This window comes from Nesoenas mayeri (genome assembly GCF_963082525.1).
Source record: "Nesoenas mayeri genome assembly, chromosome: 16".
NCBI lineage: Eukaryota > Metazoa > Chordata > Aves > Columbiformes > Columbidae > Nesoenas > Nesoenas mayeri.
Window position 1 is genome coordinate 14082010 of NC_137562.1, and position 17809 is coordinate 14099818.

At 42.2% G+C, this 17809-nt stretch overlaps 1 protein-coding gene across 1 annotated transcript in view; it reads right to left on the reverse strand.

Moving 5' to 3' along the window:
* Positions 1-8881: 8881 nt before the first annotated feature.
* Positions 8882-17809, reverse strand: part of PTPRT (protein tyrosine phosphatase receptor type T) — a gene marked incomplete at both ends in the record, with an annotated part of 367619 nt that continues 358691 nt past the window's right edge. Inside the window, 5 exon segments of the mRNA XM_080354355.1 lie at positions 8882-8935; positions 9654-9789; positions 10513-10676; positions 12039-12164; positions 14934-15065. Of these exon segments, the coding sequence (XP_080210481.1) occupies positions 8882-8935; positions 9654-9789; positions 10513-10676; positions 12039-12164; positions 14934-15065 (612 nt within the window).

Below are 17809 nucleotides of genomic sequence, written 5' to 3' on the forward strand. Positions count from 1 at the left end.
GGTAAAATTCCCTCTCAGTCTGCACTGTGGTGAGAAGCTTTTTTTGGTACCAACTTCTCCTAACAGGGTCCCTGGCACAACTGGGTGTTTTGTACAGTCTCACCTCATTATAACGAAGCATTTGAATAAACAGTTGTCATACCTGAGTGTTCACCACAATTGAGACGGGGGCTGCGCATCAGCAGGACAAACACTGATACCTAGATGGCAGTAACATAGTTTTGTTTATAGCAATGAAGAATTAGAACAAAGCATTTTCAAAAGAATATAATGAATACATACAGAAAGCAATAGTATACCTCCAAGGTAGACTTACCATGCTTTAAGAAAAAAAGGAGCTATGTCATCCTTTGTTGTTGTTGTTGTTGTTTTATTAAGTAAGGCTATTTAACAATGCCAAAAAGAGCAGACCTTAACAGTTGGGTTGTATGAGCGTAGCATGATGGGACTCTCCTGTTCTGACACTCTGAGCTGTGAATCTTGATGTCTCCTCCTTGTGTTGTGGGAACAAAGCCGTCTTAAGCATGGGAGCCTGGTCTAGTGTCCTGCCTACAGCGTTCTCCTTTGCACTAACTCAATCGGATGGCAAGCACCGCCACGTATGTCTGCCGATAAATGAGGGTAGAAGACCGGATGATGATAGCCTGCTGGTAAATGTGTGAAAATATTCACTACCAACACCCATATCTCACAGCTGGGTTTGGTGTACAACATCTGCACCGAAAAAAACCCTTGTATATCTGTCTACAGAAAGCAGCAGAAAAATCTCAGTAATGTATTAGCAATCTCTATTCAGCACTTGAATACCAAGGAAACAATATAATAACACCTGTTAGAAGGAAAATGTTGCAAAAATATGCTTTGCTCTAACCCATGCCACTAACACTATAATTTCCACAAATACTTAGCTCACATACACAGGCTTTCTAAGAGGACTGACTCAAAATCTGCAGCTAGACTGAAGTGCTCGGTAAATTCTCTTTGCTGCTCTTGAGCTCCTCCTGAATGACAACCATGATGCAAAGCCAGCTGCCCATCACTGTCACAAGAAGCTGGTCTTGTTTTTTTCCATGTGATCACCCCATCATCTCTAGCAATGCATTGTCCCCTCTAAGTGGAAAGAAAAGGCACAAGTACAAGAATCTCTTAGTAAAACATTAATCTCAGGTCACAGATTTATTTTATGGATTTGCAACACAGCCCATATTACAAACATTGTCTGGGAACATTTACAAGAATAAATAAGATGGACTCGCAGTTGTAAAAAAAAGATTACACTTCACTGTAATGTACAGTCAAAAAATATATCTGATATTCATTGACTTGACATTATTTACCTTCCTTCTTTTAAGCTAGAAAGACACTGAATGCACAGTGTTGAGATTTTTGTATTTATATTTTTTCCTTTTTTTTTTTTCATACGTGCTTTATCTATCAAACATCCAAACTGTACAAGTGAGTTTCACCAGTAATCCAGAAAGGCCAAAGGGGGAGGAGATGGGGTCGGCATCGCAGCAGCAGAGACTGGCTCTCATGCAGCACTTCTCCCTGCCGGCAAAACGCATCCAGGGAGCTGGAATAGGATCCTGCTGATCCAGATGCAGCCACAGCATCGCTGCGGCAAGTCGTGACAAGTCTGGCAACAAGTGATGCTAGTACATTTTAATTTCAACAGGACTGACACAGGCTTGGGGGGGAGAAGATTAAATCAATATGGGAGTGAATTCCGTCTGTGTGGTGAGTCAGTATGAGTTAAAGGATGTGTTAAGGATACAGCTCAAACTTTTGGCATAAAGTACAGCGTTTAAATGCTGGAGATGTAAGAAAGGGCTACAGGCGTGATGAGGGGGTAATGCCAGTTCTGTTCCAGATATATGAAAGTCCAGCACAGGAAGTCTGGATAGACTTTCAGCAATGCAAACAACTGGCCATCATGTGTCCTGGGAGGTTATTTTTGAAGTATCTGAATTCATGAAAGCTTATAAAGTGCTGGCCACACTCCCACTTCCATCCCTGCAAATGTACTCCTTTCTGTAACTTCACACAAATAAGATTTCCTAGAGGTCCTCATTGAAAGATGATGTACTCACACAAGGAAATAAACCTCCACAGCACAACACATTTGAGGTATCTCACAAAATCCCCCAAACAGTAGCGGTTTCATGATATCAGATCTCCCAAAGAAAAAATAACCCCACTGAAACACTCATTCTGCAACAAGCACCTCCAATAAAGTAACCACTGTGCTGTTGGAAACCTATAACAGGAGATCAGGACTGGTCCCAAAGGATCCATCTAGAATGTACCTTCTCCTTGCAACAAGTAAATCCTCGCTCAAGACAAAGCGGTGCGGTCTGGCTCACACTCGTACTTCTTAGAAACAGCTCATGCAGAACTGAGTTGCAAGAAAAATGGTTTAGTTTTTTCTTTTCCCACCAGGAAACACTATGGGAACACCAGCATCTGTCATTCAGCCTGCTGCATTATCTTGGTTTTTAAGGCTCAGGTTGAAAACAGAATAGTGGTGAAAAACCTGTTGCACGCACCAGGATGAGGATGGAAAGGCTGATTAGATCTCTCATGTTTTTACAAACTGAAAAAGCTGCCGGGTTTTTACAATTACCCTAGTCCAATGTGAAACTGCAGGATATTCTGAGTGCCGTTTATATTTTACAAGGGAGGCTTTTAAAATATTTCTTACACAGCAAATAAATATTATAGACGAGAGGTGACTGGAAATCAGCAAGTTGTTGTTTTTTCTTTTTCCTTCCCATCCCAGTGCCACCAGGATTTGGTCTTGATGTATGAAAATGTATGATTTTGCTTGACTGTTACAGGAAATTGTACATTCTTCAAGTATGTAGATGAGGAAGATGATTGATACCTTTCCCAAGTCAATGAACAGATAATACATGAGAGATTTTCCTGGCGGTCCTTGCCAAAACTGCAGAAAGCGAGCTCTGCTTGCTATGCCGTTGGCTTGCCCTCAATCAAAGAAGAGCTACAAGTATTTTTGGGAACAAGGAAAGGAAGAGCACTTGCATTTAAATTGTATATTATGTGTGTATGGCTACAGCAGACTGCAATCTAAATAAACAGGAACACAGGAGGGTTAACTGAATCCTTATTACTCACTTCTGTCTCCCTGACTTTAATTAGCTGACTCCCCATCTCTACTCCTGTAACATCTGTGCAGGGACGATGCAGCAGTTTGTTCTACGATTTCACAGTCTTCTAGGAGGTATACTGGATTCTTGACCCAAAGGCAGTGGTTATGCTGAATAACTTTTGCCACGTGGCCCCCTTAATTTTTCAGACAAACCAGGGTTGACTGAAGCTTGCGAACTTAAGACAAATGAAAGAATCTCAAATAAAACCACAGCAGGCTCACACCAAGGTCTTGAGATGCCCCTTGCACTGGCTGGAGATACTATAAAAGTTAACTATGCTACCAGTGTAATGGAGTTGATTGTTTAAATTTATTACAGGACAGTGAAGGTTTCTGAGCGGAACATTTCCAGTGCGTTGCAGACCCTTCTAGCACCGTGTCAGGCCTGTCACTGCTCTGGGATGACTTGTGAAGAATTCTGCATGTGTGACAGATAGAGGCACCTTGTATTTGAAGATTCCTCTCTCAAACAAATCTCCTTTTATCTGTGTCCCTCGGGATTTATTCCCTCGGTTACACTCTGACTGCTCCCTCTCCACGGAGCTGCACAGCCTGGATGTGGCATCACCTGCTTTTTTATGATCTTGGCCTGAACTCAGAGCAGTAAGAAAGATGTAGGAGCAGCCGTGCAAGTATGAGAGACAGAACAAGGTGCACGTTTCCTGCCTGTTTCAGGACTCCATTCAACCTGCCTTCTCCTCCTTATTTCTCTTCCAGATGAAAACTGTTTTACCTGCCCCCGACTCTCCTTTCTATGACTCTACAGCACATCAAGAGCAGCGACCAGCAATCCCTGCCTTGAGATTCGCAAGGAAATCCCACAAACTACTTCTAAAGGGACTGTGAAAAGTAAATGGAAAAAGAAGTGTACCATCTGCAGGCTTAAAACTGTGGGGTTTACGTTGCCACTGGACTATTCTCATTTTTTTTTTACAAGGAGTTTACAGAACCAGACAAAAGGGGGGAAACTACTGACACAAATATACGCCACTCAAAGCAAAATATATTCTTTAGGATTCCTTCCTCTGTCTCATGGAGTTACGTGGACCGGACTGATTATGGGTCGCAGGCATTTCCCAAAATCTCTGTATGCCTTTCAGGAGTTATTTGGCCATTCTTCAAATGTGTTTGCACATGGGCTGGGGCTGAGCAGGGGAGACAGAAACTACAGTTTGACTCAGGGGTCAAGGCCACAAAAGTAACGTCTTTTCAGTGCATGTAGAAACCTTTCAGTAACTGCTTGTCATCTGTGGACCAACATGGCCAACTCTAGCTCACATAAACGGCTGAAATGTGAATAAACGAAGAGGAACCTACCAGAGCATGGCAAAGGCAGACCTAATCCTGTGCTACCTTGCTGAAGAATTTAAATGATAAATTGAAAGGCCCCCTACTTATCATAGTTCAGACACTTCCCTGATCAGGGAATACAAATTATTTCAAACTGCAGACATAAAGAAAACCACCACATTTCCATTTGCTTGTTTGCTACCTGAGGTCCTGATTCAGTTACCTTCACGTGCACACTGTAGTCCCTCGCATGGTCTCTTATCTTTACATTAATTAACAAATACCTCAAGCCTATTTACAGGAGGTCAAATGCCTTTTTCCTTCCAGGTAACTGGAAGAAGAAAATAATAATAATAATAATAAAAAAGAGCCAAGATAGGACACAGCTCCTACAGAGATCTTACAAAAACCAATCAAACATACAGAAACCCTAAACCATCACCACACCAAAACTACAAACCACCACCAAACAAAAAACTCAAAAAAGGAAAGAAAATATTATGAAGACCTACTGTACCTTTCAGAGGTTTTGGTCTGTCTCTTTCCTGCAGACAACTCAGGGTCTTCTTTCCCCAGCAGGCAGCCTAGATAGCTCTAGAATTCATTGCTTCAGTTACATTCCTTAATAATTTAAGATGTTAGTTATCTGTATGTATCCCCTGTATGAGATAGTCACCCCTGAACCACCCCCTTCTTTATCTATTCCTAGTTTCTTGTGTTTCAGATTAAACTTTATACCAATACTATGCCATCCATAAACAGTGCTACCTCACCCCTGAAGGATGTCTGAATGGGTGTAAGTTTACTCTCATTATGACCATTCAAATATTGTCAATACAATATTTTTCCAACCTAAAATTAAGTCATTGAGGAATTCACCTTTTCCATTGTCCATTATCACTTCCCACCCACAGCAGGGGATGCTCAGGTTGGAAAGCTCACCCTGGCTCTTAATCCTTTCAGGAGTGAGAAAGTCTCCTTTATCTCATCTCATAATTTCTCTCTTTCCCAGCAAAAAATACCCCATCACCCACAATCTTGCTTCAAACACCTTACCTGTTTTGCCATAGGCTCTTCTCTATCATTTAAACAACCCCAAGGTAATAAAGTTATTTAAAGTGAGCTTCCCTTCTCTTTCCACACGATTCCCTCCATTATTAATTCACATTCAGCATATACACACTGCAGTAAGGAACAGAATAAAGATCCCTGAGCCAACACGGACTGGAGCTGGGTCAGTCCCCCAAAAGCAACGAAACTGCACAATGATAAAACAGTTTGGCCACATTATCTGCAGTATTTACTGAACACCCTTACACATGCATCGCAGGCTGGACATTAGAAAAAGGTTGAGACACACGGCTGAGCTGCCACATAATGAGCTGTGGCTAACGTTTGGGCTGTGATAACCAACATTTGCATTAAACTTGTTCCTTGCAAATACAAGGTAAAATTCAGCTTAAATATCCTTCCCTGCAGTTTATGCTAACGTTACTTTGTATTTGCAGAGGGCTAAAAGCACATAGTGAGTTGCTCTGGGTACACTAATACATGCACTTGACCCTTTAGTAGCATCTTTTGTACTATGGAAACACTTTTAAACCTACCCAATGACCTTAAATGACTCCACTGCAAGTGCTATTCTGCTTTGCTCATCCAACACCACCTTCCAAGCACACATCCCTCCTATGGCCTTGTTGCTGGCTTTTTAATCCACTTTCTTTCATGCTACTGTTAAGCCCTGAATTACCTCCTACACTTGACATCTCGGCCGTATTGCCATTTCTTCCACCTCTCTGCTCCTTCCATCCTGCCTGTCACCTGCAGTGCTCACACGGTCCTTCAGCAACTCACGAGAGGGTCCTAGCGCTAAGCTATTATAGTTTCCGTGTAAAATTAACAGAATGCTAAACACTAATTAAGATTTCCATAGTATCCACAGGGGGTGATTCCCTCTGGTTTTCTGGAGTTAGCGAAGTCACAAACACTTTGCTGACTTGTAGTTTCTTCCTACCTGGGTAGCTGCTGAAAAATCCCATGATGGGATCAGGATCCCATCATGATCAGCTCCTGCCCTACGCTGTTACAGTGAGCCACCTGTAATCAAAATGCTGATATTATTCCTCCTTTCTCATTTTTAGCTGATCATTTTGCTTTGCCTTCTGTTTTATTTTTTTTTCTGCAGAGCCATTTGTTTTGCTTAACGTCAAAAGAAAAAAAAACAAACCCAGTAGTTTGTTTCTTGAGACACCACACACCTGCCTACAGCCCCACTAGGAACCAAAGGTGATTTGTGATTATTTGCAGACAACCTAAAGGGCCAACTAGAAACCAAGCAGAGGTGTCTGTGAGAGGGTTCTCAGCAGTACTTTCTGGTGCACCGGCTACATCGGTGGCAATGTGGTTCAAGCTCATTTAAGACCTTCATGACACTGAAGCCAAGAATCCAAAAGAATAGGAGTGAGGCCATTCAGCATCCTGCTCAACCCCTCCTCTGCTGAGCAGGAGAAAAGTGCTGTTCCAAGCATCCTTCCTTAGACTGTTGCAGGTCTCGGTAGAGATGACAACTGCTTTGCTAGATATTATTACGTTTTGAGTCGAGAGTCGCTTTTATAAGATTTAATTTTCATCCTTCATTGTCAAGGCAAAGGTATGACTATTGAAAAAAGAATCACCATGAAGCGGATGTGCCTTTTGAATTTACACATAGAATTAGCAACATTTTTTGTACTTCTGGCATGCTCCATGCCCAGGCATTGACATGACAGAGCTCCCCGAGCATTTACCTGAGGGTGGAAAACTACAAGGTGGTAAGGAAGTGGAGTTTCCATGAACTTTTACCTTCAGTCTACCTTTTAGCAATCTCGTATTCCCTCACCCTCAAGATAAATAATTGCCTAAATTGAAATACGGAATACTATAAGGCCTTGTTCATTCAATTATTATTTTTTCCTCCAAGATTACCCCGCAGACCTTAATGATTAACTACTTCAGCATACTCTTTCAGAAAAGCAATTTCTTAGCCACTCAAAAGTCAGAGTGAGATCCAGAACCATGGCAAAACACATCTGGTGCTTGTTTCAAAGCAGGAGAGTTGCACAGGCATTTTTGCACAACAAAACAAAAGCTGTTTTGCTTAAGAAGGAAAGTTGCTGTGCTGGTCTAACGCTTTTCTGAACGCACGTCAGAATAGGTTTCTGTGTATGTACATCACCTTTCCTACAGTTTGGATGAGTTACCATTTTGAAGCTTGTACGGCCTGGAAATCTGAATAAATCACTCAACAACATCTGACTGCACAACAGTTTGGAAATAGTGAGGAAATCTTGACCAAACCCAATTTTAAGATTACCTTCGTATTTTAACCTCTTGAACAGGAACCTTCTTTGTTCTTTGCACAGTGCCTAGTTCAGCAGGGTCCTGTTGCGACTAGGGGTCCTATGTTCTACAGCAATCCAAATAATAAATAAAAAATAAGAATACATAGTATATGATCAATAAAACCTACTTTATACCCTGTTTTTTTAAAGACACACTGCACTCCAGCAAATACTTGAAAAATATGGTAACAAAGTTACCAAAAGTTGCAAGACAAATGCAATTTGTTTGATGCAAATATTTAACCTTAAGGTTCGAGTGGCTGGGAAACTCATTAACGATGAGTTTCACCAGCGCTGAACCCAACACAGACCAGAGAGATGTGAGCGGTTCATGCACAGCCCTGGGAGTCAGCAGGAACAGGGAGGAAACATTCGTGTAGAAGCCGAGGCAGTGAACCCATGAACAGCTTCTCATCTCCACCATCTATTTTCATGCTAAAGGGGACCACGTATGGGAAGAGAATTCCAGGCTTTTTCTTTGTGTGTTGGCCTTTTCATTTGGAAAAAAAAATGAAAGGAAACAGGTAAGGTGGACAAATTGTAGTGAAACATCTCCTCTATCCCCTATGGCTATCTCATTTTTCCCAAATGACTGCTGCGCGAAATTAAAAACAAAATAAAAATTAAAGACTAAGATTTGAGAAGAGAATTATAAATTAAAAAGGAGACATTTAAAAGAGAACTTCCTAAGGGTTTCATTCTTTCCCCACTCTGCAGCAAGGAGAGCAAAAGTACAATCCGAAAGGGGAGAGAAGAAGTCAGAGAGGATTAGAAAGTCCAGTCTTTCAGCCTGTCTCCCATTTTGCTAATTTTTACAGTAGGTTATTTGAGAAGCGGTAGATGTTCCGGCAGAAAGCAGGCAGCAGCAAACACAGGCATCGTCTCCTCCTTCCAACGAGGTCTGTGCAATCTCAGTCTCTTGCTCCGGGCAGGAGGGGTTTTTCCTCCCCACACTTGTCACTGCCTTCTGGTGTGGGAGAGGGGAGAAGCGTCTGCCAGAGGCTGCGTCTGGCATTTCGGGGGCTCCCCTCCCTCCGCTGGGCTAAAAGGAACTCAAGTATTCCAGTGCAACCTCATATACAAATTTATATTGTTCCTGAAAGAGAGAACAGAAATCACTCACATTAGGATATGGGTAAATTCTTCAGAGCCTCATTCTACAAGCTGTCAAAAATGCCTTTTCCCTCTTACACCATTTGGCAGGACAAGGCAAACATTAATTGTATTTCTATGTGATCCTGAACGAGCATTACTAAGAGATGAAATCATCAATGGAAGATAAAAGCTCAAAGAGACAGCCACAGTATGGACTATTCACTGCTTGCTTTATGCCTTCATTGCGCACATTGCTTTTGAGGCAAGAATTCAGCGTGATCTATGGAGATTGATTGAGTTCAGGACAGTTTAATCTCTTCGGCTGCAGGGAGCAAGGCCTGGGGTTGAGACTGTTCTCCCCTCCTGGTTTCAAGGCATGGCACGACATCAAGCACCGGGCTGCATACATGCACAGGAGGTCAAATCCCATCCCCTTTCCACAGCTGTGGTGACTGCTAACAGGGTTTAACCTCCTGGAGGTGTGGGACACGCTGGTCATCACGCTGCCAGGGGAGCTCTTTCCCCTCTGCTCGAGGAGAGAAGCACTGGGACCAGAGGATTCATTACATATACTAAAATGAGACTGATTTTAATAATGATAGCTTCATGTGATGATTCATTTTGATTCATACCGGGCTAAGCCATGAAATCTTTTTAGCCTATGCTAAAGTGTCCCCCTGTAAAAGCTGGGAGGGTGCAGCGCAGGAAAAAGTACTTACCAGTGACTCCACCATGTTGGATTTGTTATTCCGTAACGTTTTCACGATGTGGAACACATCAATGATATTTTGCTGTTGAATCATTTCACACACGCTGCAGATGGCACAGAAGGTGCCGCTGCGTCCCCCACCGTTCCTGGGTGTGGAAGAAAAGAGGCAAGAGAGGGAGGCAGGTAAGGCTGCGGGAACACACAGCACTGCTTACACAGCACCTCATCAACCTCATTTACTAAGGAATGTCATAGAATCATTTTGGTTGGTAAAGACCCTCAAGGTCATCAAGTCCAACCGTTAACCCAACACTGGCACTAAACCACATCCCTAAGAGCCTCATCTCTGCATCTTTTAAACCCCTCCAGGGATGGTGACTCCACCACTGCCCTGGGCAGCCTGTTCCAATGCTTGACAACTTTTCCTGGGAAGAAATTGTTACTGTAATGTACAGACTGCTTAAGGACGTCCAAGGGTTTGTGAAAGTGGAGATCTGCAGGGCAGGAGGTAGGGATGGAAGGGCTAAGCCGATCCCCAGCAGTGGTGGACAAGGGTTCGCAGCAGCTCTGGGTCAGGGCTGGACACATGGCAGAGCTGCTTCGGTTGTGTCTGAGCTCCAGTCATGAGACCTGCCCATACCACAGAAAGCAGCAGAGCTTTTCCAGCTACTCCTCACCACAATCAGTAAAATCTCTGGGCCAGCATTCCATAATGAAGCACAATATTCAGTTTGAAGTATATCACAAATGTAATTTGACTTCATTTTCCCCAGCTGAAGCCTGGCAAACTACTAGATTTCCAGATCGATAATCAGTTGCTCTTCAGACAGCATTTTGTGAAGTTACAGGCATTTTCCAGTCCTACTTACAGGCAGTGGACAACAGTCCGTCCGTCTCTCCCATCGTACTGCTCCTGCCACTTCTCCAACCTTCTGACCACCTTCAGGAGGGAGCGTTTGGAAGGAGGGGTGTCCCTGTATGCTGGCCAGCCAATGTACTGCAGGTGCTGAACTATGCGGTACCCATCCTGAGGCTAAAACAGAGAGCATTCTCAGGGTGCTAAGTGGAATGGAGCAGGAAGCAGAGAGATAGGGCAAAGTAGAGGGTACTAGTTACACAGCATCCTCCCTTTGCGTCTGATATCGATGCAGACATCCTCTACTCTGGACACTCAATACAGTGGGGAAACAAGGAATTTTTGGGTAATCTGGATAAAAATTATGACCTCAGATATTACAGAGCAAGGCAGGAACTAGGTCCATAGAATCCATTGTTTGGTTTCCAGTAAAGCCTCATCAAACTGTATGAATAGATCAAACGTGTCTTTCCTGGTTGTCTGCACTAGAGATTGGCTGTGCCATAAGAACTAAAGGCAAAGAAGAATCTCAAACAAAAATCTCCGGGGGCTGTGGCAGGAAAGGTTCCTCATAAAGATTCTAGCAGCAGCCTTTGGTGTTGAACACAGATGGGCACAGGGAGCTGTGAGTTCACAGAACCCACCCTGCCAGATACGCATTTATGAACCAGCTTCATCCTGAGAGTCACAGAGTCTTAGTGATACCAGTTGTACGACTTCAAGGCTGTTCCTGGTTCAGAGGCAGATGTAAGGTGAGTATCTGATTTATTAATTTGTGTAGCTGGACCACAAAGTTCACTCTGCAATGCCACAGCTGAATTACTGCGCAAGCTCTGACCACAAAATCAGAGACTGATGTGTTAAACAGCATAGAAACTAATTTGTGGAGCCCGTTTCCATTTCTGATTAGAAAAAAATGAAAAAGGAACAAAAAAGGAGATATAATCAATCTTGGAAACAACTAATGAGGGAAAAATTCTCTACTGAAACCCCTTCTCTCAGCCCTGAAGTTGCATTGCCAGGGTCCAGTCTGCAGACCAACTTTTTTTCTATTATTTCAGCTGTCCTGAGGCCAAGGAATACACACAGAGTTGCTTACACAATTGGCAGTTGCTTATTTATAGGAAAAACAGCGGCAACTGGGAATCCCAGTCTAGCCAGTAGATGTTGCATCTGTCTCAGAGACACCACACAGTAGCTGACAGGGAGCTGCTGACACCATCCCCGTTTAGTTCCTACAATACTCACAGTTTTATATTGGCTACTAAGTTGTTCTCGAATATATATAGAAAAATGTATTCCATTTAAATACAGATTTTCAGCTCGTATCACCTACTTCCAGCCAAGAGTCTTTTACCAATACAGACTGATGCGATTAAATGTTAATTAAAGGAAGCAGCTACTAAATTCTGCATGGGAATTTTGCTCCCAGGTGAGAGATTCAGCATCTCTAATTCAGAAGTCTTGGTTCTGTCTCTTCCTTATACCAAAATGTATCTTTGAGAACAAACAGGGAACCTGGTATTTCCCTGATCTTACCCTGGCCATGTTGCAGATCCGGAATATCCGGTTGATGATATCCTCATCGATGTCTGCTGAAACAAACTCTACTTGAATTGGGCCGTAACAACAGGACGTCTTCTCTGGCCAGTACTGCATACAGAGCTGGAGAAAACACCAAGGAAACAGAAACCACCTTCAATGTTAACATGGAAAAGCATGTTTGTTCTTCTTTCCTCTTGAATTTATAACCAGCTCAAAATCCATAACCAATCTCGTATTATGTGTATTTGCTCAAAGAAGACCTCCTTCTAGCTCAGTAGAAGTTTTTTTATATCATTAACGTGATGAATGGGAGGGAAAAAAAAAAAAAATATATATATATATATATATATATTTCAGAAGCTCTTTTTTTTTTTTTTAATGAACACAATTTATAACTGATTGAATTCTGGGGTTTAAAGGTGCAGAAAAGGTGGCTGACAAATGAAGCTTCTGTAGTGGTATAGATTTAAAATGAACACTAAAAGACTAGCATCTGTAGGTAAAATTAATAGGAACCACAGAGGTTTGGTGTTAATGAGGGAACAGGACACGCAGCAAGAAAATCAATCTTAATTCAAGCGAAGTGGAACTTCTTTGTTCTTTAAGACAAACTTTGTAGCTTTCTGAATACCAGTGAGCAGGGGAGGGAGAATGAGTTTGCTCCAGGAGCAACAAGAGCAACTCCAGTTCCAGGATGAACTACAACTGCATCTCTGAAGTTTGTGAGGCAGGTTGGAAGTGTTTGTTCTTATGCTGATATTACTGAATTGAAAGTACAAAAATAAAATCCTATCCACACAGATCACAATCGAAGTTATTTCAAATCCATCTGGAAATAGATCATGGCGAGAAAATATTTTGCATGAGATCTCATTAGCAGTTTCTGCTGAGACTGTATTTCTTTCTGTTTTTTTTTTCTTTCTTCCTATTTTCAAGTGTAATTTTCTCAGAAGTTTTGAAACCCCCAGATGCTCATTTGAACTTGATCTCAAGCTTTTCAAGTTCAATCATTGCTAGTAATAACATCAAGTGTGTGCATTCCGCTGCATTAATTCTGTATTCCTGTTATTCCTTTGATCATACGGGATTGAAATGGAGTGGGATATTCATGCAATCGTATGCATCTTTGCCCTTGTTAGTTTTTCAAGATTAGGCAAGCCAGGCAAGACCACATAAGCACATCCTCTTCTGAAGCTGGTCTTTACTCTTCATTCAGACTTTCAAGCAGCCCATAGATCTCCTCTCAAAGCATCTGCCCGACAGACGAGGAGATGTGAGCTGAGCAGGTGCTTTCGGAAACAACCTCAAGGTGCAGTGGAAAGAGAAAGAAGATTAAACCTTTCCTTAATGTAAAAATCTGCTTTCTGCAGTTCAGGCCCAGCTCTTCTATAAAGCTATTTTTATATATGTGTTCTGCTCATGGAGATGAGCAACCCCCCTTGCTCAGGCACACAATATGCAAGGAACTGCACACTAACAGTTTCATAGTGCTTTGGGTACAGCGTTTGGATTAGGCAAGGATGAACAGCCAGATAATTACAGCATTGTCACACAATGGCAGCGCAAGCACAACATCGTTAAGCTCCCTCTTCCGAAACCTCTCTGTCACAGCTGAGATCGAACTGTCACACCTCGCCTTGAAAGAGACAAACTTCAGAATCATCCTTAACTCCCAGTGCTGCCTGGGTGGTTTTGGCATTGGTTGAGCTAGAAAAACTGACAAAGTGACTTCAGGTATTGCCAGATCTTTCTTTGTGCATACAGACTGCCTCATAAAAGCAGAATTTTGCTAGGGAAAAACAAAAAAACACAAAGCAGGTAAAGCCTTGTGCAGAAAGAGACACAAGAATAACACTGGCTGAGGCTCACAGGCTTGTGTTTTCTAAGAACGAAGCGTAAGAAAGTATGTCATTTCCAGAAAAAGCTGTGGTATTCTTTTAAGTGTCAGAAAAAAATGAAAATAGGAAATTTGCCTTTGGATTCCATGCCAAGACGCAGAATCAGGCAGGGTGAATCGAACAGGAGGTGGCAAATGCACAGAACCTCCATTTCCTCACACCATGGTGGGACTCTGTGGGTCACCAAGAGATGCCACCTCTGAGTAAAGCTCTTACTGCGGCTGGAAATGAAATCCCATCACGTTCACCCCCAAAGGGAGACCCCCTCACCCAAGGAGGTGATCGCCTTCTCCATTACCTTCAAAACCAGAGACCAATCATCTCACTGCCTTCAAGTGCGGTGAGATTTTGAAGACAGAGAAGAGACAAATGGCAAATTAATCCATGAAGTACCAACTCGGTACTTGAGGGTTCTCTCTCCTGTTTAACAAGTGCTGTAATGGGAGAATTAGCCATGCCAAATGTACTATTCACACAAATTGCATGATTATGCCTTTTTGAAAGCTGTTATCTTCTGCCACTCATCAGCAAGGTGGCTGGAAATGCTTGTACAGGAGGAACTGCAGCAACTCCTCCTCCGGCAAGCTCAACTCCTGAAAATAATGGTGTGCTTAGTATCCAAGAATCCAACCTGCACATGACACTAGAAAGAAAAAGAAAATACACAGCACCATGTGGTCCCCCAGAAACTCAGTACCATGGAATTGCACTGGAGAAGAAAGTGGGTTTGGGAGGAAGACTTAGGCCCATAAACCCATCATCTTTAGACATCCCTGTTGGCTGGAGTAAGAATTACCTACCTTAGAAGAACTCAAGCACGTGGACTTATTTTTCATTGTACCCCAAAACATTCCCTACTACTTTTCAGTTTGTTTTCACTTATCTATTGGGTTTGGGAGGGAGGGCACAGGAAAAGGGCAGCAGAAACGCTCTTAAAACCATCTGAATTGGTAAGAAGGTTACATGACAGAAACGATGAAAAATCACTCACCTGCGCTGCATCCATCTCATTCAGCATCACCACAGAGGAGCAGTTATAATCAAATACCAGCCTCCAAAAGTCTGCTATGGTGTTGGGCAAAGGGTGTTGGGTTACAATAAAGGCAGCAGGTTGCTTGTGGCTCTAACAAAAGAATAAGATTAGTTAAAAAAAAAAAAAAGAAAAAAATTCAATCAACTTTTATTCAGACGAATATTATACCCAGGAGGCTATGGCCAGGCAATCTCAGCCATTTAACCAGATTATACAAATCACATATCCTTCTCCTTGTTATCATTCTGCAATGAATGAATGTCTCATAATGAGATTCTTTTGCTCCCAATGAAGACATTTCATTAAAGAAGTGTCACAAGAGCAGAGATTACCGAAATCAATTATTTATATTTTGAGACTCTGCAAATAATACTAATTCTACTATTACTACTACTGTTAGTATCAGTAATATTAATAATTGGAAAGAAAACAGCTGGAAGCAAATGCTGCCCTTTTTGCGGCAATGAATGGTAGGAACCACAGAAGGGATTAGCCCCCCCGTGCTATCGCTCCCTGGTGAGGTGGCGCTGCAGAGGTGGCACATTTGGGTCCCAGCCATCCTTTAAGAGCTTGTGGGGCAATATCCAGAGCCTCTGACATTGGTATTTAATTTCTGATGCTATTCTTTCGTCTCAAAAAATCCCTCTGACCTCAATCTCCATAAGCACGAAGGGGAGGAACTGTGCTCCTGACCTCTGCGGGGCTGTGTTAATGAATGTTTGCGAGATGAAAGGGGCCGAAGCTCAACATTTGATCGGTTTCCAGCCGCAGCAGGCAATGCTTAGATGAGCCTACAAGCTGCACAGTCCTTTCTGCTGTACATCTGGGAAGCAGACTTGAATCAAAAGGCACAATATTTATGAGTTTAAAAATAAATAAATAAGCAAAAAAAAAAAATCAAACCAAAACGAACAAAAACCAAACAGATTTTGTATTTAAAGAAATAAATGAAGCCCCAAAGTATTCAGATGGCCATTGCAGGGGTTTGCATTTTCTCCTCACTATGAGTGAGCTGTGGGTGGAAGAGCCGAGGGGACATGATGCTGTGCACACTCTGCACCAGCTCACGGGGCGGCTGGGCCGTGATTCTGAGCGTGCATATGCAAGGAGGGTGACAGGACATGAAGGAGAGGGAAGGAAAATGAAAGGACTTCTTGGAAAACTAACAGCGTGGAATGTATTTTTCTCTTTCTCTCTACTCTGTATTTCAAACCCCGGAGCACCAGTATGGGTGAAAAGCTGTGTTGTACCAGAACAATGTTGGCACCAGAGTGGTAAATAAAATAGTGAATCTTATCTCTTAATTAGAATTAAGAACATCATACTGTTGCTGCTATGTTTTTTCATTTTGCACCGATTGCATAATTGGCTCAATTGTTGGCTGAAGGTAAGATATACATGTGGGTTTGACATTAAGAGAAATACACCCCACCTGTTTTCTTTGATACAGGTGAGGAACCAGTCTCACTGTCCTCTTTCAAAGGAAAGGTGACCCAGAGATGTTAATTACTCATGTAAGAGAACATGTGTAGGGTCTTGGGGGAATGATGATGACAGGGACACAACATGGACTCAGGTCTTTCTCCGAGCCCCATACATTAAATCTAAACCAATCATAGCTTCTATATGGCTTGACTCAGACATGTGGCTCAAGTCCCTCTGCTTAAGGAATATGTTCAGTTGCTTTAGGGGAGGGTGAGGGACAGTATTTCTCCTTTCTTCTTAACAAACCATTTTTCAGATGCAAACATGGCTTTTGAATGATGCTCAAAGGAAAGGTCCTAAGGTCTGTTTACTAGAAAGGGACAGAAGACATGGGTGAAAAATTCCTCTGCACAGAAATTTCAATTACCAGGAATTTTGTGGGGAGGGATACAAGTATTAGAAAAGTAATTTCAGATAATGAGGGTTGAAATGTGCAAACCCATTCCCAAGTCTCTAAGAAACCAGAGTAAAATAGACTGTGCTTCTGCAGATTTATCAAAGCACAAAACACACTTTAAAGATTAGAAAAAAAAAACAGTCCTTAGGCATATTTGCAATGACAACATCACAATCTTTCTGAAAAGAAACTAAAATTAATTCCACAACCATATGGCTTAACCTCTCAAATGCAGTAGTATCACTGCTCCCCAAAGACCGAAAGAACAGACAAAATTTAAAAAGATCAACCCCAACATTGATAGGGAAAAAAATGACGACATTTCACCCGCTATCATATTTACACAAATCCAGCTGCAGTAATTAGTGGCTTTAAAGACATTTCTGTCCAAAGGCAGTTAAGCACCACAGCAAAAAGAAAACGTCAACATAATTCACCCTATCCAAATGACCCGTGCTCTGGCGTTCTAGCCGATAAACAAAGCAAGGGAAATTGCCCTCAGACAGATTCACGTCAGCTTAACTCATGTCCTTCAGCCTTGAAGTATTTTGCACATCTGATCCCTGTACTCCCATATTCTTAAATGCATAAACTGAGATAAATCTCTCGCTCCACACTGCAAACTATTCTTTTCAAAGAGATGACCTGGCAGCTCCTGGCAAACATTCCTCTTCCAAGTTATATGATAACCAACATATGGGAAGAGTTGTCCCACCACTTCTTTGTCCATCTGCCTTTCTACGAAACAACCTCTGACTGCACGCTCGTGAACTTCTTTGTCAAAAATTTTCCAAGGTAGAACTACAATAGTAGTGTGATAATCATAGTCTAGGTGACACATTTCTCTCTCCTTTTGCCTAGTTTGGAGATGTCAGTGCCAGAAACTGCAGGTAAAAAAAAAAAGGTTTTTTGCTTTGGGTGCTTTCTCCCAGAAAAGTATCCTGAGAATTAA